A 24,864-nucleotide genomic window follows, 5' to 3' on the forward strand; every position below is an offset into this window, starting at 1 on the left:
GTCGTTAAGTGAATCTCATTTCCCCATGAACTTTGCTTGTCAGAAAGTCACAAAAAGTGATCACATGGCCCTGGGACACTGCAACTGTCATAAATGTGAGTCAGTTGTCAAGCATCCAAATGTAAATCACATGACCATGGGGATGTTGCAATGGTCAAAAGTGTGAAAAATGATTTTAAGTCACTTTTTTCAGTGCCATGGGTGCCTGCAGTGTTGAGATTTTATTGAGATGATGAAATGTGCATTGTGACATCATAATGAAAGCTCCAGCCCTCATTTATCTGACTTTTTGATGCAAATACAGCAATTGACATAATGATATGCTTCTTCTCATTTACCCTTTTTGCCCAACCTCCCTGGACATCCATGCTTTTCATTCTTCCTAACCATCCCTGTTTCTACTATTTTTATCTGCCGTTGGTTGCATTCTATCCAACCAATTTTCCCCAGTCTTCCTTTTCCTCTCTCTTCCTATTCACTCTACTTTTACTTATTTGTTCCATTACTGAATCTTCATTAACTTTCTTGATACAATCAAACTGCCTCAATGTAATTCTTTCATATGATTCACTTATTTTTATGTTCAACCCATATCCATTCATTTTACCCTACCTCTGTTCCAGATATAATTCTGAAGCATCTATTCTCACTGCATTCATCTTACTATTACTATTTCTCTTGACATAAATCAAAATTGGTCTGTATTTTCATGCTTAACTGATTCTAGCTAGCTTTGATGACATTCTTTGCATCTATCTTTTTCTCTCTAAACTATATTTTTCTAATTTTCCTAATTTTTGCAGCAACCATTCTGTTTAATGCATTCTCCCCCGAATTCTGCCATCTTTTTACTTTATTTGTCCAACACTTGTCATTTTTCAAATTTCCAATTCATGTAACTGAGTTTTCTCTGGGACACATACTCTTTTTTTATTACTTTGTTCCAAGAAGCTCCCACTTTACTTTACAGTCATTTTCCATTTACTCTGTTGGGAGATTAATCTATTTTCTAATAATATATCCATGCAAGATTCATCCTTTTTCCCTCCAGTTGTTCAACATTGTCTTCTATATCTATTTTTCTCTCAAGTCTATCTTTGACTTTACCAAAGCATGGCTTGCCAGAATCTGTCAACATCCCTTTTCCTTCCTTAATTCAAACTTCCATCAACTTAATCATGCTTTTAGATATATATATTCATACCCTCACCTGAAGAGATTTAGTCTTAATTCACATATTCAAAACAAACTAATCTTTTTCTAAGCAGATACATATCTGTCACTGTTCTCTAGAGTTTGTAAATGGCCCAATCACATTTTTTGCATTGTCTTGTTTTGTTCCCACCGATTCGATCAGGTTACATATGAGAATAATTTCTGAATCCCATTCATTCAGAAAATTGTACATTTCCCCCTAAAATTCATATGTGGTTCTTCCAGTCACCAAAGTGCTGCTTGCATTTATCGATGGATTCCTACTGTCCTACATAGCCACAACAACTTAGATAACCTGTTCATACTTTCTGCAAAACATTTTAGCCTTCTTGTTCATAATCAAACTAATATCTTCACTTCCCTGTATGTATTTATCAGCCGAACCACGTGTTCAGACAACCTTCACTACACAACAAATTAGAATCTTCTGCATTCCATGATCATCACCACCAGATGGGTCCCAAAGTTATGATCATCATCCCATGGCCATCATGAGATGGGACCCACACCCACATATATTTACCTCTGCCACTTCTCACAACTTCAGTCAATTAAGACTTTTGTTTAATGCTTTTTAGGAAGATGTAAAGGGCTATCCTAAATTACTAGCCTTAGTCATAGCTCTGCTACATGCAGCATTTTCTACTGTTGGTAGGGGCTACATAGATCAGACTGGGCACATTTTAGCCCGTGTGTCACCAGTGCAACCAAAGCCAGTTTTAGTCCACGCATATTCATTCTATTCAATGCAAGGCAGCATCTATAATCTTGAGACTTCACAAACCAATTATGGACAATAAACTATTGTCCACATCCCCTCAATCTGAAGGCATCTGTGGGTTGGACACATGCTCAGGATAGGTTGAGAAATAGATGTTAATTAAAGAAAATAAAATTATCCACAGGAAAAAAAATATAAAACGTTACATGCATTAAATATACCTTTAAAACAATCATAGGATACGGATAGGTTGGTGAACGAAAGCACACCAATTTATTACAGGGCCTTTGCAATGTTAGATGAATTGTTATTTGTTATAATGGGAACCAGAGGTCCTGAAAAAATATATATACTAGGCTTTACATTATTCCAACTAGGCTTGCAAAGAAGATGTGGAACCCTTAAGAAACATTCCAGATTGTATACAGATTTACAGTGGATTATGTTGCCTATTTCATTTGGAAAGAACACCATCACTATATCCTAAATGCAGGACTGTTGCGTTGAGTTCATCACTTACATAAATCTAAATCAACGCGACACGGCAACAAGCAACATCTCCTTCCCAGAGCTGGGATTTGTACCTGAAAGCGGGATGCTTTTGATTTACTTCCTTATCACCCACAAAATTACACCGTGAAACAGTATGTGAAAAACAGTTGTGAAAGAAACCCTACTTGTCAATACCACACTGGGATTTCTGTGAGCCGGGTGGCTTCAAAAAGGGCAGCTGTGATTGTGAAAATAGCAGCAGCAAAAGCATCTGGGTAGGGAGTGATGCTTTACTGGGGGTTTTGCACATTGGGTTCTTTTGTGCAATTCTTCCATGCCACAATTATCTGCAGTAGGGGAGCATCTGATTGTATGTGAGAATTGAACTTGGCATTAAATGTTCCCAATATCCCTGAGGTTTATGGTATCCCCCACCCACCCCAAACTAATGCACCTTTCTGAAAGCAAGGAGCAAAGCTGTCTGTGCTAACTTGTTCGAGGTTTTTTTTGTCTGACAATTCCAAAAGCCTTTCCTGCTCCTTTCCCTGTAATATAGACAACTGGGGCTATTTCTGCAGCTGGCACCCAAATGTATGTGTGTGTGTGTGTAAATTTCCATGCAATTCTGAGTGAACACAGCTAACTGAACAGCTTCCAGATGGATAGAGAGACCCTTTGCTGAGGGTACCAGAATGCATCCCATCTGCAAGGCTGTGAATTTCTGAAACAAATATGCATTTAATTAGAATACATCACTGAGCACCATCCTTGTTTGGGGTTTTAAAATACTCACCTGCTTCTAAATATTTCTAAAACTCTGGGTAAAATCGTTCTAAAGACAACACAGATGCTGCCTGGATCGTCTCACAGACCAACATCTTCAGGTGAGGATTGCGTTCTCCATCCAAGTTGAAAAAAAAAAAAAAAAAAGGCTTCAGCCCAAGGGTGAGCAAACTGACATCGTTTGGTGAGCAAAAATTTACACAGAACGATACGTGTGCTGCTATTGAGATTAAGCTCAGTAGTACAAGTCCATTTGGGCAAAAGCACAGACCCATGGCAAGACTTCAGTGGGTGACGGCAGGAGGAAAAAAATGCGGATAAACCTGCCGTCTTATAAAAGGTGGTTTTCAGAAAGCTCTAAGGCAGGTTGCCAATTGCCATAAGCTGCCCTTTAACCTTCAGATATTCATGGAAAGGCCATAGGCCACTCTAGATATTTGTAGTTCTCTAAGTAAGTTGGATTTGCTAAACACCTCATGATTGACTTAACAAGTGCATAAGATCATTCCCACTTCCTAAAAGATCCTGCAGTCAGGATTTCCATTCACACCGTTCAGCTGCTTTTCATTAATTAGCTAGTTAACATTTTGCCCTTTCCGCGCCACCCGATTCTTCAGCAAAAATCATCAAACAAAACTGAAAAGAGGGCTAAGAAGAGGAGACAGGGCCAAGGAGATAAAGCTGCTGAACCTGGTGAAAGTTTCTTGATCCTAAATACATATTAGATATCCTAGTAATAGAATTAGCTAAATTATATCATCAACGCATGTTGCATTAGCTATTGCAGTGGTCATAAGAATGCACTACTTACTCCTTGGTTAAAGTAAAGTCAGAACGCACCATAAATTGGTTAATAAATAACCCTATTTCATTTAAGCAAAATGAAATAAATATTGGTCTTGCTAAATAAGGATAAAAGATAAAATACAGCAATAATTCACTATGTGCTCCATATTCTCATCTCAATTGCCTCTACAAACTTTAAAACAACAACAACCAATTGACCACAATGCTTGTTTTTCTTCCATGCAAACTTTGGCTAGATGGATGGCAGTTTCCACATGCCCGGTGCTGTGTGATTTTCTTTTTCTTTTTCTTTTCTTTTGGCTAGGCAGTAGCGCTTCGGGAACGATGTGATTTATCTCCCATGAAATTTCTCAATTTATTGCAACAATTTGTGTGGTACAAAAATAAGATTGCTTGTAACCTCTCCCAAGGGTAAAATACATTCTCTGGTTTAATTAATGTAGGAAATCATTTTCCCCCCTCTTCAAACAGAAAAGGCTCTTCACATTAAATGGATCCTTGGCAGGTGTCATTACAGCTCGGTGCACTTCATTTCATAGGCAAAGATACCTATTTAAATAACTGGCTTGCTTGGTCCAAGGAACATCACTGACTGTAGAAAGCATCCTACTTCACCTATCCAACCAAATATGGAATGATGTCTCATTGTCTCATACAGAAAAAAAACCCAAGTACTTTATAATGATGTGGTTAGTGCGAATGCTATTAGGAAAACTGATGTATTAATTTTAAGATAGATTTCACAGCAAGGATTGAAAATGAAGGTATCCCACTAGGTGATAAAACGACTTGTCATAAGAGCCCCAGTGATGTGTCATTTTCTAAGAAACTGAACAATGTTTGATGAAAGAAGTTGATAGAAAGCTGCTTGTTTTGAATTTTTTTTAAAAATGTTCTAGCTACATTTCCCCCCTTATAGAATTATATATTTACCTTTACAGTACAAGACTGAATAGATAGCAGTAGCTTAATTTCTGATTATTTGCCAAGATAACTATGAGAATGATGCAAACACGTTAAGCTTTCTTTAGGAATAATATCATCAGCATATGAGATGTTTCTCAAGAACATCTTATTTGGGGGATCCATTCAATTGTTCAATTCTCAGTTTGTTAAATCATAGTTTAGTAGGTGTTAAAGACTTGTAAGACCATGTGCCTCATCCTCATCCTCATCTTCCTTCCTTTCTTTTTTTGTTCTTATTTTCTGGATAAATTTAAACAAGCTATCCATTCCAACCCAACAGGGTAAATGGTCTAATGTAAATATATTAACCAATATCTCATTCAGTGTTCAATTCTGGTTCAGGATCCTGTTTATTAACATTTACATTTTGATGTATAAAATCTGCTTGCAGTAGAGACAACACTTCTATTAATGAAGTAACTAAACTGGAATGGCTGCTTTCACAAGTGTCTTCATGTTGTAGGATGTGGTCTCATTGTTTGCAGTAAAATCTGCCAAAACTAGTGTTTTAGACTTCAAGTGTTGCATGACATCTGGAGTGAAGCTCCAGATGTCGTACATTAAAACAAAACCTGCTACTCACATGGTACAGCAGACATATTTTGCTTCAGTTAAAATGCTTTCTAAAAGTGCTGAAATATCCAGCTTGAAGGTTAAAAGAAAAGATTAGAAAGTTCATTGCAATCTTTTTTTTTTAGTACGTGGAGTAGATGTGCCTACCACAATAGCAATAGCAACAGTACTTAGACTTATATACTGCTTCACAGTGCTTTACAGCCCTCTTTAAGCTGTTTACAGAGCCAGCATATTGCCTCCAACAATTTGGGTCCTCTTTTTACCCACCTCGGAAGGATGGAAGGCTGAGTCAACCTTAAGCCTGGTGTGATTTGAACTGCCAAATTGCAGGCAGCCAGCAATCAGCTAAAGTAGCCTGCAGTACTGCACTCTAACCACTGCGCCACCGTGGCTCATAATAAAGTAAAAGCTGAAAATCTTATGCTACTGACATTGCATACATTTTCTATGACTTTCATATTAGACTAATTAGTATACTGGAGATGGCTTGGTGTTCTATGAGAAGGGCAATTGCTATTACTGTTTCTACTATTACTATTGTGTTTTTTCTACCAATTAAACAAAAGATGCAACATATACAGGCTAACCAACATAATTAATTAACTATCACAGATATACTTCATAAGGAAGACTCAGTCCCTATACCTTTTGCTGCCAAGAGACAATCTACATGATGTAATGGTTTTTATATATAAATTGGGTAGGATCCATAATCTCAAACAAGAATGTTTGAGTGTCCAAAGCTACTGGTGATTCTGGAGCAACCACTACTTGCAATATCTCTCTAGAACAGGGGTATCAAACTTGATTTCATTGAAGGCTGCATCAGGGTTGTGTTTGACCAGGGTGGGCATGGCCATCTCAACATCACTTGTGTCAGGATTGCCTGTGGAGGCCTGAGTGTTCTGCCAGCGAAAATGGGATCCCAAACTCCATTTTCAGCTGCGATGACCTCCTGTAATCCTCTGCCAATGATGGCAGAGGCACCACAGGCCGGTCCTTCACTGTTTCTAGGGTGGCCCTATGGGCCATGTTTAAGCACCCCATGGGCCAGATCTGGCTTTCGAGCCTTGTGTTTGACACCCTTGCTCTAAAAGTAGAAATTACAATTGATTCTGCAAACAATCTCTTATTTCTTATCTCCAGCTCATCAATATGTCTCCATATATTATCATCTATCTATGATACAAGAGAGAAGACCAGTTCTTTTTTGATCAGTTTGGTTCTTCTTTATAGTCTTTTGCCAGTGCAATAGAAAAGTGTCATCTTTCAGCCTGAGAGTATTGCTGAACTTGCCGCTTGACAAACTTGCTTGTTTTGTCTTGAATGCTTCTTTTGTGTGTTGTTGGATACACTGTGTTGCAATAGAAAGAATAAGAAGTCTGAAAACCTTTGATTCAATACAACATTTTCTCCAGACTTCTGTTGCAAAGCAGTCTTGAAAATCTGGACAACTTTTGGGTCAGTTGTTTATAGCTGGCTGATGCACTGCTGATGTTGGATTTCATTCCTTTTCAGAAGTATTTGAATTTCTCAGTTGCACATTATTGTGCAAATTATATTGTCATCAATTGTTCTGGAACTGCTGTTCTCACAGACATATATTGCAATGGATCTGTGGGTGTTGTTGATGATATTAGAAATATCTTTGGCTATTCTGAACATGCATCCACAATGAAGAAAATTGTACCCTTAAACGGTCCTACAAAATGTATATGAAACATACCTCACTCAGGAGAAGTGTATTTTCTGCTGCTTGCTTTATGGGATCCTCCAGAAAAAATCAACTCCACAAGAATTACAACATCTACAGGCAATCCCAGAATGCTCACAGCCACCCTTGGCCACTCAGTAATCACAATAACCTGATCTACTACCATGACTATTCATTAGCATTTATATACTATTTCAGGGAGGAAAGATGAGGTATGTTCCTGTAAGAGTCATTTCAACATTGATTGCTTTGATCCAGGAAAAAAAAAATAACACAAATATGTTTGCTTCTACTTGGAAACCACTTCTGGACTTTGTGCTTGAGGCACAAAAAAAAAATGAAAATTTGATTTTGGGTTTTACCGATTAGATAGATTTGTTGTTCTAGAAACGACTAGTTTAAATTAATATGTAAAAGTAAAAAGTTTTGGTTTGATGCACCAAAGGGAGTCGGGAGTCAATATCCTGTTTTACTGCATCAAAGGGAGTCGGGAGTCAATGCCTTTTCTTTCTCCCACCCCCTCTTTTCCCCTTTCCTTTTCCTTTCCCCATTTTCCCCACTATTTGCTTTTGTAGTATTTGATGTTATATGATCATAAACTAAAAAAGATAAAATTGCTAAAATAAAAAAGCCAGTCTTAAAATGTTGGTAATAATTATGTTATTTCCATTCTTAAGATGTGGGATGGAACTGCTTCTAAAATTTCAGTGATTTTCAGCAACTAGGATATCAAGAACTTGCATCTGACAGCTCCCAACTTCTAAAGGCACATCTGCCAACAGTGTTTTAAGTTCCTGGTTTGGCATTGCATTTCGGCTTAAAAGAAATCCTCCATAATGATTGGATGTAGAAATTTAAGGTCAGGCTGTGCAACTCACACTAATTGGTATTTGCTGTGTTGATCAGCAAAGGCCAAAGCAACCTAGGTGTTTGGATTATCTCCCTGAATTAAGAACTAGTTTGATGTTCTCCAAATTCCATTGACCTATCTGCAGCATGCTGGGTCATCCATTTGTCACCATTCAGAAAATACTGTGTGATACCAGAGAGGGAGAAACTGGATCCAGAGAAAATAGGTTGGTAGAGGTGATGCTGTTAATTGCAAACCTTCAAAAGGAGCACTTCTATATCCCGTGCTGCTAGTCTCAAAGAAAAAGCAAGCTTAACCAACCAATGCATTATTTTCTAACTCAGATTGAAATTGGACATTGAAATTGGAGAAATGAAATTGCTGGCTGATGTTCATTAGGTTTTCTTCCGGTGTTGCATTCCTTAACATGCAAAAGTCACAAAAAAGTCATCTTGGTGACTTTTCAATAGGTAATGTCTCTAATTTTAAGTGGTAATATTTTTTCCTTCAGCTGCATTTTTATTGCTTTTAATTCTGTGGAAATGTCTACTAATTCTTATATAAATAAACAATTATTTGAGGGGCTGCCATGCAGAGAGATATGGGGGCCAAGCTATTTTCCAAATCACCTGAAGGCCAGACAAGGAATAATGCGTGAAAACTGAACAAGGACAGATTCAACCTAAAAATAAGGAGAAATTTTCTGAAAGTGAGAACAATCAACCAATGGAACAGCTTTGCCTTCAGAAGTTATGGGAGCTTCATGACTGGAAGCTTTCAAGAAGAGACTGGACAGCCACCTGTCAGAAATGGTGTAGGGTCTGCTTGGGCAGAGGGTTGGACTAGATGACCTATAAGGTCCCTCCCAACTCTGTTCATCTGTAAATGTAGTTTTAGGATTATGTGAAATGCAGCAATGGGAGCTTCCAGTGACAGTAGTAAAGTATCTATTCTTGTTCTGATGTTGAAGGCAACTGGGCTGAAAAAAACTTTTTGGATGAGAAGCAAATCATCTTCAAAGAAAAACAGGAAAGTATGACCTGGGTGACTGAGAATCTTTAGACATTCTGATGCCTTCATAGACATTCTATTTTTATTTCTTTGTGCAAAAGAACAGAACAGAGGAACCAGAAGCTGAGAATGGGCATGCAAGCTGTACCTCTTAGCTTGAATGGGCATGCAAGCTGTACCTCTTAGCTTGAAAATTTTTTTCCTGGGACTTCCGAATTAAATGATTCAATAGCCGTTTTGTTTTCTTAATCAAACATAGCTGACATGCAGAGAAGGAAATAGCAGCAGATGCTCTTCCTAAGACCACTTGGATTAGTTTCAAAAATTAAGTTGCAATTTTCCCTTGCTGGGGGCAGAAGTTCTAAGATAATGGCTGGATTAATTTGAAATAAGTTTGAATGAGTGTATGTGGCTCTATTTTTTTCTGTGCAAAATTCTTTATGATAGTATGCACTGCAGCAATGAAGAAATGTTGATTTTGCCAGATTTAATGGAGTGTTATTTTTCATCTTGACTGCTTCTTTTAGCTGTATTTTAAAGCGGTTTAAAATGTATCTTGAAAGGCAGTTAATAAAGACTCCAACATTAATTACTATATAATGTAAGGTAAAATAAAGACTCTGTTACATCTTTCCCAACCTTGTGGCTTTTAGTTATGCTGGAACAACTTTATAAATCCTTCCTTCCTTCCTTCTTTCCTTCCCTCCCTCCCTCCCTCCTTCCTTCCTTCCTTCCTTCCTTCCTTCCTTCCTTCCTTCCTTCCTTCTTTCCTTCCTTCCTTCCTTCCTTCCTTCCTTCCTTCCTTTCCTTCCTCCCTCCCTCCCTCCCTCCCTCCTTCCCTCCCTTCCTCCTGGAGACATGCAGACACACAATATCCTTGACTTGCAACCATTTGCTTAGTGACTGTTCAAAGTGACTAGAAACTGAACAAGGAGAGGTTTAACCTGTAAATAAGGAGAAACTTTCTGACAGTGAGAACAATCAACCAATGGAACAGCTTGCCCTCTGAAGTTGTGGGAGCGCCATCACTGGAGGCTTTCAAGAAGAGATTGAATTGCCATTTGTCAGAAATGGTGTAGGGTCTCTGGCTTGGTGGGGTTGGACTAGATGACCTACAAGGTCTCTTCCAACTCTGAATATCTGTAATCTGTAATCTATTACTACAGCACTGAGAAAAGTGACTTATGACCAGTTTTCACACATATGACCACTGCAGCATCCCATGGTCACATGATCAGGATTTGGGCTCCTGGCAACTGACATGTATTTATGATGGTTGCAGTGTCCTGGGATCATGTGATCACCATTTGTAACCTTCTTAGTTGGCTTCAAACACTGGGGGAAGCCAGGTTCATTTCATGACTGCATGATTCCCTTAATAGTTTGCTTAACAACTATGGCAAAAAGGTTGTAAAATGAGGTGCAACTCACTTAACAACTGCCTCACTTAGCAATGGAAATTTTGGGCTCAGCTGAGGTGGTATGCCATGGACTACCTGTACACCATCCAACTATATCTAATGCACCACATAAAACCCCATTCATAGCTCTTAAATTCATGGTTGTTTGGCTCTTTCCCTCATGACTTTCAAACAATTCTTCTGGCTTTCTGTTTTCTTTCTCATCCTGGATCCCCTACGATCCAATTTTTTAACTTTTCCAAGTCACACAAGAGCCATGGTAGTGCAGTGGTTAGAATGCAGTATGGCAGGCTAATTCTGCCGATTACCAGCAGTTCGATTCTGAGTGGCTCAAGGTTGACTCAGCCCTCCATCCTTCCGAGGTGGGTAAAATGAGGACCGAAATTGTTGGAGGCAATAGGCTAACTCTGTAAACTGCTTAGACAGGGTTATAAAGCACTCTGAAGTGATATATTAGTCTAAAGTGCTATTGCTATTGCTATATGTACTCCAAATATTTTTCTTTTGCCAAATATAACCCCCTCCTCTTTATCATGCAGCATTAATAATTAGGGCAGAGTCTGCCATGAGGCACCCATTTCAGGCAGTAGCTGTTGGAGATCAACAATGGCTACTATTCCAATTTCACCTAAGCTCCCTAAGTGTTCTCCTCTGTTGCAAAAATGTACAACTCTTCCTTTAGTGACTGAAAAAAGTGACTTATGACCGCTTATTCAAGTGGTTTATTCACAAAAAAGTGACTTATTTCACACTTATGACTTTGTAGCATTCCCATGACCAAAACTTGAATATTGGGCAACTGGTTCATATTTATGTTACAGCGTCTCTTGGTTGCGTGATCCCCTTTTGCAACCTTCTGAGAAGCTAAGTCAATGGGGAAGCCAGATTCACTTAATAATTGTGTCACTAGCTTACGAACTTCAGTAATTCACTTAACAACCAGGGAAAGAAAGGTTGTAAAATGGGGCAGAACTCATTTAACAACTGCCTCGCTTACCAATAAGACATTTTGGGCTCCATTGTAGCCGTTAAGTCGAGGACTGCCTGTATTTAGGTCCCTATATAGTCCCAGACAGGTCAGGAAATAACAAGGAAAGATTTTCAGGATGCTCCAAGTTATTCCAACTCTTTAAGTGGCAGCAAAACAACTTACAGTAAATGAGAGGAAAGAAGAAAACAAGGTCCCTTCATCGTATCTTGATAGCTTGGCCAGCACACCTTCCAGGATAGTGACAAACTGAAGAAAATTTCAAGCAGAGAAAACAGAAATAAATCCCAAATAAGAAGGGTTCTGTCTCATGCCGCACACATGCTTGCAAATACATACACACACACACACACACACACACACACACACACACACGTGACAAGAAGCTCTTCATCAAAGCATGACAGCTGAGGAAGTCAGCGGACTGTTGGTATAAATGGGATTTTATAACTCTATCCTCAGTCTTCTAAATAGGACAAGTGCTCAAATGGATGTTAACTGATACACTTGGATTTTTTTTAAAAAAAACTCATTCTGTAATTAATAGAGTAATCGATTTCAAAAGAGAAGCCAAAAGATGTCCTTATTAAAGGAACTTATTCATTATTCTGGCCTTCTGGCATTTAATGCCATTATTACTTAAGATTATTTAATTGACCTTCAATAATAGTTTCATATAATGGAATGACTTTATAAAATGAACAAAGGACAGTCATCCCCTGATTTTTTTGGCATCAGTTCAAGTGTACATAGATTAACTATTACTACAAACAGACTTTGAAGAGGACAACATGGTAATAACTTCTTGTTTATTTAGATTTATACTTATAAACAAAGTAAATAACATTTTTAAACTTTAAAACAAAACATTGATGTAAATAAATAGGCTTGTCATGACTGATTATTATACCTGCAAGTATAATTTTTTTTGCAAGCAATGGTTTTTCCCAGTAATAATTCCTGATTGGAATTAGAATTAGTATATGAGGGGTCTTTGCTACTCTCTGAGCTTGGTTGTTTCCTTACAGACATTTCATTATCCAAACTACTGTAGGTAATGCCATCAGCGAAACGCTAGTTTGGGTAATGAAATGTCTGCAGGAAAACAACCAAACTCTGAGAATATCAAGGACCCCACAGTTCAATCCTGAGCTACAAATATTTTCCTTTATCAGTAGTATTAGTATATTCCATTGCTGATATAACACCTACCTTCTTCTTTACAGATGGTTGTAGTAGCCTTATATATGTTGATTTCCTAGAACCTCTTTACCTTTCTCCCCCAAATGATTTCCATTAAGTGCAGCCACAATGGCAGAATTTATAAATTTGTATGGCAAATGTCTAGGTCTGAATTAGGGAGATGTTCATCAAGCATTCCTCTTTGATGGCTTTAATACATGTATTAAAGATTCACAAGGAGTATAAAGAATGCTTTTTTTTAGAATGTCTTAGCATTTACACCAGGCCCATTTCCTATTGTGACAAGATGAAATTTCTGACAGAATTACCAAGTACTTGGGGATGAATAAGTAAGAGGAACAAAAATTATACATATATGACAAAATGGTCCAAGCCAATAAAATATACATACACTACAATGCACTAGAATATATGCTCTTAACCCATTAAATAAAAAGATACACTAAATCTTACAAATCATAAATAATATTTTGAAGGGCACTAATAGTGGATCTTGAGAACATGGATGTGATGCCCAAAGAGGTGAAATCTACAAATTTTCAAATTTATTTATTTAACATTTCAATTTATATACCTTCCCAGTTCAAATATAGGATTCTCTATGGCTTGCAATTTCTATTAATTTTTCTGACTGATTGAATCAGTCTAAGTGGCTCTATAATTAACAAATGTCTTCTTATGGGAAGGGATTTGTTTCCATCTTAAAGGAAGTGGTAAGAAAAGCAAACTTTCTTAAGCAAATTCTTTTGCTAAAGTTTTTTGAAAAGGCACCTGACAACTACAGAATGGAAGTTTAAAAATACTGAAAGTAAAAGTGAATAAAGTCAGCAACACTGCCTCAAAAACCATAATATTTAGGTGAGTGGAGAAATCTCAAATAAAACTTCTTCCAGAATTGTAAAATGTTTACAATCATGAGACATTCAATCTATCAAGACTAAGTAGTGTTAGATTCATTTCATGACAAACAACAAATCACCTAATTGTCTTAATGTGTCACATTTGTATGGGAATGTATGTATTCCCTTTAAAAGATAATATTAACCACAATTCCCTTCATTTGAGGTTGAATGTTACCTTTGCTACAAGGAGTGTGATCATTTCTTTGACGGTTTCTTCAATTAGTTCATCTATTTTTGAATGGTACTGGTGCTATGGATGGAAGAAGAATGGAAGTAAAATATTATTAGTGTAAATCAATTGCAATACACACAGTTATTTACTTTTATTGTAGATATTGACTATGGTACTTGAATGTTGTGTTCTAATGTAGTGGCCAGTAATGAATAAACATATACACAATACCTTTGACTAAGGAGCCTCTGACAGGAATTTGTGAATGTTGGTCAAATCCTAATTTTGACTCCATGCATGCAGCTGAGCCAACATTAAGGAGAATCAAATGCATGCAGGATAAATGTCTAGCATCTCTTTGCTATACATAAATCATGAAAATAAGGGAGCGCCAGCGGTAAAAAGAGCATATTACATCTGCTGTTTACAGTTTATGTTTAAGATGCTCATTCTGTAGGTCTGAAAGAACAACTTGAAATACAGCTCAACACTGGCTAGCACAACGGCAGCTGTTTTGGGGTGCAGAGCTAAGCTGTTGTCAGTCAGAGGAAACCTATAGATGAGTGACATTGAAGCAGAGAAGCTTCGGTATGTAGAGCCATCGAGTATGAATGATTGGAAGCAAAATTTAGAATCTATCGTTTGGAAAAGGAATTAGATAGGTACGTAGCGTTCCAATTCATGTGCGAATTGGGGCCTTTATGATCAAGTGTAACAATGATTGAAACATGGGTGTTCTGAGTCATGCAAAGGATGGCAAGTGCAGTACTGGGACCCCTCCAGTTAGGTCATGCTGGGGCCTTTGGTCAATGCCAACTCAGAGAAAAGATTGACACCAACAAAACATCCACATCACTTTCTACACAGAGTTCCTCCCCCCACTCAGTTCCTCCCCCCAAATACTGACCAGATCAAACTTACTTTGTTCTGAGTTGTTTTTCAAGGAAGATAAGAACATTTTCAGCTAATTTGTAATAAACACACTTCCTTTTTCTCAAAAAAATAATGTCTTTGGGTGACTAAACAAACACTATTCTTTTGTTTTGCCAAGAACAGACAAAATATTTAATATACGACAATTTTCTTCCACATCGCCTCTCCCCCACATTAAATAAAACATTGAAAGTGCCGATCTTAGTCACTGTATTTATTGCCACTTGTTTGTGCTAATGTTGTTTTAAAATGTTAATATACAAGCAAAAAGAAATCTAAAATACAAAAAAAAAAAAGAATCCAACCAAACAAAAAAAGCATTGGAATAAACAGATCTGAGGTAAATACTGAATTGCGCTTTAGGGAACAAAGGAGTGTGAGGGGCAATTAGATGTGTCAGACCTTGGTCCCTTAGAATTGACTAAAGTTCTTTTGCTAGTTTGAGCTGCTCAGTGTTTGCTTTTTTTTTTTTTTTCCAATGGAACAATCACATTCTACAACAGGAACTTGGAAGAAAAGAAAACAAAATGTAAGGACACACTTACCCACTCTTTAGCAAACTTTCAGATGATTGGGGACAGAAATAAAGAGGAAGGTGCAGAAGACAGGAAAAAGAACATATGAAGGTAAACAATAAATAAAAACAAAACCTTCAAAAGAAAGGGACCGTATAAACAAGGGGCTATGAAAATGCAGCAGCATGCACAGAAACAATAAGCAACAGGAAATGAAATTATGAATAAATTCCCTTTTTCCTGAAATACCAGAGAGATTGCTACTGGAGAGAATCGCGCAGAAATTCAAAAAGGGTTTTTGAAAAGGGAACAGGACACATACATACATCCTAGTGAGACAGAGAAATATCATTTTGTTACAATTGAAAACAACAACAAAAAAAGACCATATGAACAGTTCAGTGGTGTGGCAGCTGTTTGTTTGGGTTTTTTTGAGTTTCAATGGGCAGTTTTATTAAGCTCTCTCGCTCACTGGATTTTACAATGAATCTTGGAAAGAGAGATGCTCCCAAAATGAAAGGAGCTTTCCTGACTCACTTGGTACTTCAGAATCAAATTGGTTCTTGGCTGTTCTAGTTACCAGCTGTAATTAACATTTAAGTCACCATCATAATGTAATCTTACACCAATTGAATTCACTCAATTGTTAGATTAATGGTTTAGTTGTTTTAAGGGATTTGGTAGCTTATCTGAACCATAATCTCCAGATCTGAGATATGGCTAAAGGAAAGATAAACTTTCTGTTCAAATGGGACGTGGAACACTCAATGCCATCCTTTCACTGATGGCCCCTTCAAGCTTTGCAGAACCACACAATTGGGATGAAAAAGAGGGCAGATGTGTAAAACGTCCAAGGCTACCTTTTGGGCTGTATCTATACTGGGGCTGTCCATCCTTGGCAACATTAAGACTTGTGGAACCTTGGCAACTCCCAGAATTCTAGGAGCTGGCTAGCTGCAGAATCCTGGGAGTTGAAGTCCACAGGCCTTAAAGTTGCCAAGGTTGGTCATCCTCATCTACACATCCAACAGAATCAGATGGTAGAGATCCAAAGTAGTAGAGCAGACAATGCCACCTTATTCTGTAAGTGGTTTTTTACATGCCTGCCTAATGAAATAAAAGAAAAACCTACAGGCAGAGGACCAATTGAGTTGATCAAGAGCCTTTGCTCAATGACAGAGCACAGACATTTGATGCAAGAGCTCCCAAAGGTTTTATCCTTTGAATTTCCAGTTAAAGGAGAACTGGAAACATTGGGAAGATCCCTGCCAGACAGAAATGAGCGGAAAGAAATGCTCCATGCCTGAATTCCTCTCAGTTGCCACCAAAACAAAATAGCAAATGCCATGACAAACAACATGGCTGGGAAAAGGCACTTCCCTATCTGTCTTTACTCCCAACCGGGTGAAGCAAAGATCTCTTTTACTGACAGGTTAAAGCTGTAGAGCTCATTCTACCATTGTAGGACTCTACCACCCCATTCAGTTGGTTGTGTACATTTGGACTAAACTGCAGAAGGGTGTTTTAGAGGCATAAGGGTACGGAAGTGTGTGTAGAAATGGGCAGAGAGAAGCAAGTCAGCATCATTTCAAGTGTGCATGGGCTTGCATGCACCAATAATGGCACAGAAGTGCTGGAGAGGTTAGGGAAGACACAGTGCTTGCAACTTGCAGCAAGTTTGGGGAAATCAACAAAAGATGCAAAGAAAAGCAGCAGCATTTTGAAATCCCATCTAGTGCTTGCTTCTGCCTCCCTTCCTCATATCAAGGGCCTAAAGACAGAGACTTGGGGATTGTCTCCATCCGTTCTTTGAAGAAAGCTGCTAGGTTGGTCCAAATTATCTGGGACCCACCGACGGATCTCCTTTGGCACAAAAGCGTGAGGACAGTCAGGAAGCAGCCCTGCCAGAAAGGTACTTTCCAAATTGGTACTCGGAATAGAAGCCCATATACATCCTCCCTGGACCCCATCATCTAAACAGGTTATTTCACGTGCAAACTCCCCCCTCCCCCCACCTCCTTTCTCCAGCAGCCACAGCCACTTTTTGCAGATATTTCCTCTGGAAGGTGGGATGCAGGCAGTGCTGCTGAGAAGTCACATGCCGTATCATGAAGAACGTGCTCAACGGAACCATTGCTGAGGCCCACAAAGCCATCGATGCGTTCTGCTGAATGGAACCCTTTGAGAGGCCGAGATGTATTGCCCACTAAGCATAGAATGAAGCTTGCAACTGGACACCATGCACACCAGGGGATCTAAGTTGGTCAGGTCACCATTTAGAAAGCACACAAAAGCAAAACTGTTTTTTTTGGGTGGGTGGGGGGTACAATACTGTATGCACCCAAATCTGGCACAGTCTGCCCTTAATGCATGCGTGGAAACAGGCTCCTTTTACATGCATGGTAAGCTGAGCAGAAAGACACCAAAGAACGCGCCAATTGGACGTTTCCAAAAATGCATCAATGCTTTTGAAAATGCAGTCCATGAGAAATGGTGGCAAAGCATGGAATTTAAAAGAAAATATTCTCTCAACTGGCTTCTAGCCCCTCCCCATCAAGTTTTGCACATAAGTCCAAAGACATGCTTAATTTGCCACATTATCATATTGTTTTAATCAAGAACTTTTGTTTGTTGGAGATGAGGAAGGGTGACAACTCTTGTGCTAGTGTTCATTTTCGTTGGATAAATTATGAGTTTTAACTAAAACGATGGCTAGGTGTGTGCAAAATAATACAGTGTGAAATGTATTGACAAATATATTTTCAATTAAAACCTTGTTTACAACGCAAATAAGAATGGCAGCAGGCACAGCAGCATTAGAATGGAGCCAGAAAAGTTGAAGATTTGATCCTCAAAGTTCCTCACCATGGCAAGTACTATTGATACAAACAGAACTTATGCTGGTGGGGTTGAACAGGAAGATTAAATCTTTAGAGAGAGAAATAACTCTGATCTTTGGGAAGCAAAGCAAGCACTACACTTTTTCCCCAAATATTTCTTCTGAATTCATTGAGAAAATGGGCCCACAAGTCCATGTTCATTGAACTTCAATCTTACTCCAGGCGTAACCTTTGCTCATCAGATTTTATCGTATTGTAGTTAAGATTACTATCTTCCATATGTTTCTTTACACTCACTTCAAAATCAACATTTAAATCAGTGCTGAGCTCTTTTGGTTTATGGGATTGTTGCATAAAAATATTGGGATTTGGGCTAATCTGATAGCAAAGGATATCTTAAAGAACTTTGACATCTTATTCCCTATCTAGTTTTGTCACAGTTCAATGTGGATGATAGGGATTGATGTATGGTGTGGATGTGGATTTGTAAACGGAAGATTTTGCTGTTGGCAGACATTGAAAAGGTGAATATCTGATGGTTGCTTTTTAGGTTCCCATTGCACAAATGTTCTATGGCTGTTCAAACATTTGCCTCAACTGTCCCTGCAACTAAGCACCTACTTAACTTAACTAAGTAGATGCTATCATCATATTGAGCACATAACAAATGAGCTTCTTCACATGGGTTGGAGGGGTGGTCTGCAAAATTGTCATTCCTATATATTGTGACTATTCTGGCTGGGCTTTAATGGGAACTGGGAAATGTCACAAGAAAAGGAGAAAGCTTTGGCAAGGTAGATGGACTCTAAATTACATATGCTGAACTAACTTGGTTGTCAACAAATCCATAGATTGGTTGGAATTCAGAGTGGGGAACTCAGACACGTTAAGAACATGACTGGCTCTTGTGCACTTTTTTGTTTGTTTATTGAAAACAGCGAAGGACGAAATAAGGAAACTATCTCATTTGACTGAAGGTAAAAGTAAAGGTTCCCCTCGCACATACGTGCTGGTCATTTCTGGCTCTAGGGGGTGGTGCTCATCTCCATTACAAAGCCAGAGAGTCAGCACTGTCTGAAGACATCTCTGTGGTCATGTGGCTGGCATGACTAAATGCCGAAGGCGCATGGAACACTGTTACCTTCCCACCAAAGATGGTCCCTATTTTTCTACTTGCATTTTTTACATGCTTTCAAACTGCTAGGTTGGCAGAAGCTGGGACAAGTAACGGGAGCTCACTCCATTATGCGGTGCTAGGGATTCGAACTGCCGAACTGCCGACCTTTCAGATCGAGAAGCTCAGTGTCTTAGCCACTGAACCACCGCGTCCCTCTTGATGACAAGGAGTTAAATGATCTGGATTCCTTCTTGTCTTAATCTGAAAGCGTGCTATTTTAGAAGACTCCACCAATGAAAAGGACAACCATTTAAAGCCATATCTATTTTGACTCTTAGATGATTTGTCCAGCTCCATGTGGTCTATCTGTCACTCCCAACTTGGCATCCTTCAGATGTATTGTGACAACTTCCAAACTGTGCAAGTCCCAACACATCTAGGAACTGTGGATTAGGGAAGGTTACTCTGGCCTTAAAATAACTCCTTCAGAATCTTTCTATCACATGCTATCTGATCTCTGTCTCTAGATGGAACAGGGATTGAATTTGGGATCTCTGAATGGCAAGCATCTGCTCCACCCTTAAGCTATAGATAAGCTCTAAGCTTCCTAAGTCTGGATGAGAGTATTTTAATTAGAATAAGAACATCCTTTCCCATGAATGATTTTCAAAGATATATTAATGGCAACCCTGCAGCAGAGAGTTATATAACATGCTTGTCTCTGTGGAATCAAAGTCTCCAGTTAAAAATATGGAACAAGTAGTTCAGGATGGGTGGGGAGCCTAAGATTTGTGCAAAGAATTGATAAAAGCTAATGCTACCTTCTTCTGTGTTCTGTCTAAGAGCACCCACACAAGAAGCAACATAAGATGGGAGAAAGTCAACAAGGATAGCCAGAGGGCAGCCCATTCCCCTGCCATTCCTACATTGCTATTTTACTCTAGATATTTGGAAGTGAACTGTTGAGTTCACTCTGAACTATGTTTCCTCTAGCTGCATCTTGCATTGTCATCTGTGGGGACCTTGGTTGTTTTCTTGCAGACGTTTCATTACCCCAAGTAGATAATACCACCAGTGCTGACTAGCATTGGGTAGTACTGATGACGTTACCTAGTTTGGGTAATGAAACGTCTGCAAGAAAACAACCAAGCTCAGAGCTACAAGTATTCTCCTTTACTGATGCTACCACCTGCTTCAGAATTAGTGACCTCATATGCTGATGTTTCTGCTCATTTTCCCATTGTCCAGGTCATCTCAAACAGCCAAGTATTAATGATACTAAGCCATCAATAGTATTGATTTCTTGGAATACTTTCTCTTTCTGGCGTTCAAAAGATTCCTTCTACTATAACCTTCAGATTTGCTTCTTCATTCATTTACATTTCTCTCTGTGAATTCTGTTCCCTGCCCCCCTGCTTTTATACTTACTCCTTCTAATGTTTTTGTAATGTTTTCATCTTGACATTTTCTTTATTTAGGGTATAGTACAAAAAAACCAAACAAATAAATAAATATGGAAAATTGGACTCAGAGGTTACACTGTACCATGATGGGCGCTTACATTAGCTAAAGCTAAAATGCTTTGCAGGGGTGGCTTGCTATTTCAAATTATCCCAAACTATTGGAAACTTTAGCCTTATTTCTTGATAGATGAAGTTCCCTAACCAGATTCCATCTGATTTGAGTAACTGTATGTGAGAGGCACTATAGAACTGCTAACAGATTGTGTATATATGCTGCATTTTCACCAGTGACCAAAGCTGACCTTGGAAATGAAACAAAACATACCAGATCAAACTCAACATGTTTTATACATACATTTCTGCCTGTCCATACATTAAAAATTCAGAGGAAAAATATTTAAGGGGTAAATTATGTCTGCCAAATGTCTGAACAGCTGCCTTTAAATATAAGGACACAGGAGAATATGGACATATGTGTTTAGCATAATATTTTCCCTAAAATATATTTAATTATTCTATTTCTGATCATACAAAAAAAAAGCTGCAACAAAGTTTATGGGATCATTATGGTGGAAAAGCCTTACGGTGTAGTATTTGTATTTTTCTCCACTTAAAGAAAGTGTAAATATTTCAGAAACGAAGCGACCGTATAAAAAGAAACTCTTTCTGCCTTGAAATTGTTCTGGACTAGTGTGGAAGTAGGGAAATTTTTGTTTAAGCTCATTAATCAAATTTCTTTGTTTGACCAGCCAATTCCATTACCTGCTGAGAAGAGAAACTATTGCAAATTGATTGTTGCCATGCAGGGTAAAAATTTGGATTAGCTGTATGATGAATAAAGAGGGGAGACGTTTATTAAAAAGTAGAAATGAAAATTGTGAGAATCCCCTGAGGATTCCCACTGAAAAGAGTCTGGGGCAGGGGTGGGATTCTCACGGTTCGGACTAGTTCAGGCGAACTGCTTGTTCCGGCCGATCAGCTGGCTCTGAACCAGCTTGCTTTGATGAGCACGTGGGGCCCTCTCGCCTCTTCCCTGTGTTTATGTTTTTTTTGTTACAGCACAGCTGATTCGTGCAGCAGAGCCGTTGGCCGTGCCTCAGCTGTTTTATTCACAGGGGCTGAAGTTGAAGGTAAATATTGGAGCTTCTTTAAATGTGGAGCATGTGTGCAAAGTGCACATGCAAAGTGTGCGCTCGCCAAACTGGTTGTTATACCAGTTGAACCACACTCCTGGGCTGGGGTATTTAGGTGATCCTGGGATTGATAGCGTCAATCCTTATATCGGGAACTAACAAAACTTTCCCACTGCACCTAACATAGGCAACAAGACAGCAAGAGGTTAAAATGCAGGAAAAATAAGCATATTTCTTTCTCTCGAATTAAAGACATACATGGACCTTGTATGATAGCTACAATCCTCTGTTGCCCTTCTTATTTTTTTGAGGAAGGAGATAGGAAGAAAATCTAGTATAATTGTCAGGAGTTACACACAACTGTTCTTTTAAGTGTGAATTTTTCATCTTTAAATGGAACAGGGGGGAAAGAAACCAAAGAGAAAAGGGGCATGAGTAACTGAAATGAATAAAAGAGCAAACAAAAGAGAGAATAAAAAACAGAAACATATATGAGACAGGAACATATGCACTGATAATTCATGTCTGATCCATGGCTCTGTTAGATTTTGCTACTTGTTTAAAATATTTAACTACAGCAAATGCTACTTTATACAATCACTGTGGGATCTCTTGCATATGTTCTCTAAGAAGCAGACGTGGATGCACTAAAGTGTACAAAGGTTGATTCTTTGCACAATTCAATTGATTGTTATCAATTTATTTCCATGATGGTTGTAGCTCTGCAAATATAATATGAGTAACAAATCATATTAGAGATTTGGGTAGGGCAAAGTAAGCTGATGTGGCTTTTGCCTATGTTGTACCTGGTGAGAAATAAATCTGACAGCTAGTTAAAATTAAAGGCTACAGTATAAAATTGCTATGAATCAAGCCTACTTTTAGTCCTGGAATAAGGATGATGCTATATGGATAGTGCTGAGCTTTAGTTAATAGGTTTTCTCACTGATGGGAATTATGAGATACAAACCAGGTGTACTGAAAAACAGATACCGAATGTTTAAAGAGAAAACACTTTAAAAAGAAACTTTGTTAACAGAAAATCAAATAGTTATGGACAACCCAAACTCTTTTTTCCCCCTGGGGGATCATATTCTCCAAGGCTTGTTTTGTAGCTTTCCACACATGTGTTTTTGCTAATCCAAAAAGGCAACTGGACTTCATTTTTTCTTGAAGATGTTTCACTTCTCATCCAAGCTGAAAAAGCTTCCTGGGTTGAGAAGTGAAACGTCTTCAAGAAAAAACAAAGTCCAGTTACCTTTTGAAAAAGCACTTTGGGGACAGCCATGACTGAGGATGACTGAGAATCTCTATAGGCTATTTTGCTAAACTTTTAAAACCTGTTTTACTACTTTCTGAAGCTATAGTATAAATACTGCAGTAATAACAGGCACTGGGTGAAGAGACGCAACATTGAGAGGGAGATGGAAGGAAAGTGGTGGTTCTTTATGGTTCTAAATAATCAAAGAAACAAATATTACTGAAGCATTTTTCATGTTCCTCCCAACTTACAGGGAATGGAGTGAAGATGACATGTGCATGTTGGATGACAGTTTGTGATAGTGGTTTTTAGCATGAGGGGTTGGTGTGAATTGTGTGAATGGTGTATATGAACAACTATGAGAATGTAGTCCATGTGTGATGTGAATGGTGTATTTTTTTTTATTACCTGCCATAATTGAATAGTCCTCATGGACTATCAACATAGATGGGTATGTGTGTGTGTAAAATGTGTGTATATGTAGGCTTCCTATTCTCTGAGCTTTTCAGCTCAGAATATTCTCTGTGTTGCCCACTTTCCTCCTTAGCTTGCAGTAAATTATACAAAAGTCTAGCATGTGTTTGGTGAAAGATTTCACAAAAAAGATTTTTTTTAAACTATAGTGATTGGAACCTTATCATGCCAAATGTTTAAAAGAGTTTCTGTAGGGCTCACTTCTTTAACTCTGCCCTCTTCTCAGATTAAGGAAAATCACTGAAAGTTTGTGATTAGTATTTATCCTTCTCCCTTCCTTTCATACATAGGAATATAAAGGCAGAGCTGCAATGGATCGGAATGGGATTCTGATATTTTTTCATGGGGTATTATCTGCAAAAGCAGAATGAAAAGCTGCACAAATTGAGATGATGTAAGAGAAAGCTTGAGATTCTTGGTATTGAAACTATGCATGGACTTAGGGGTTTGGTTGGTTACAAATTAAATTGGGATTTTGGTGAGGGAAATGTTTTAGCACCCATAACAGTAAATTTGCATCTGGGAATAAATCACAAAAGATAGCTAACACAAAACAAACATAAAGAAATGATAGATTAAAGCAAGAAAAAGAAATGCAAACGAAAGGAACTGACCGGTTATATAGTGAGCCCAATCTCACTCTGAATCCAGTCCCTCTTTCTGGATTTTTAAAGTATCCAGATTAGGTATCCATCAACAAAACAAAAAAAATTGAACTGGAACACATAGGAAATAGATTCTGCACATGAAACATTGAATAGCTTGCATTACTGAAAATGTGATAGAAAAATCCAAGCCCTGGATTGGTCTTAAATGGAGATGAAAAATGTTGAAGTCTTCTGAGCAAAACTGATTCAGATGACATATTTCATCAAGCTCAATTCAGCATGTCTTTCTACTTCATCATATTACATTAGAATGAGAAAACCTCAGGTTATAATGGTTATAATCATTAGGTTATAATCTTGAGAAGGAAAACAAATTAGACCAGCAGATGATAAAACTGGACCAGTTTGAAGCAGTTGAGTCATTAAGGACCTTGAAGTATGTAAAAACATAACATCCGGAGACTGCCTTTTTTTAAAGCAACGGATTAGGTGAATAATTTATTTCCCTAAAAAGACTTTAGTTTAAATATTTATGTTTTTTATGGTAGTCCAAGTCTTTTCAACTTGGACAGATCAACATTTTGAAGGAAAAAGATTCCAAGGTTGAGTTAATGACTCAATATTGACACTGTCAAGCATAAATAGGCTATGTTGTAAGTATGTTGTGCACATCAGTCTTTGCCAAAAGTCACCACTAAG

The 24,864-nt window shown here is 38.2% G+C and overlaps 1 protein-coding gene across 21 annotated transcripts in view; it reads right to left on the reverse strand.

The window, feature by feature from the left end:
• The window catches only part of CADPS (calcium dependent secretion activator), a 434,360-nt gene that overhangs the window by 69,946 nt on the left and 339,550 nt on the right, over positions 1–24,864 (reverse strand). For 12 of the 21 annotated variants that reach the window (XM_087923594.1, XM_087923584.1, XM_087923588.1 and 9 more), the window contains 3 exons: positions 15,300–15,314; positions 13,825–13,899; positions 11,710–11,793 (listed from right to left, as the gene is read on the reverse strand). In XM_087923594.1, coding sequence (XP_087779720.1) covers positions 11,710–11,793; positions 13,825–13,899; positions 15,300–15,314 — 174 coding nt within the window. The remainder of the gene's footprint in view (positions 1–11,709; positions 11,794–13,824; positions 13,900–15,299; positions 15,315–24,864) is intronic. The other 9 variants (XM_087923596.1, XM_087923593.1, XM_087923592.1 and 6 more) reach the window with 1 other exon arrangement.

The sequence above is a fragment of the Pseudonaja textilis genome, chromosome 2 (genome assembly GCF_049901715.1).
Source record: "Pseudonaja textilis isolate UNSWEBS1 chromosome 2, rPseTex1.2, whole genome shotgun sequence".
Lineage (NCBI taxonomy): Eukaryota > Metazoa > Chordata > Lepidosauria > Squamata > Elapidae > Pseudonaja > Pseudonaja textilis.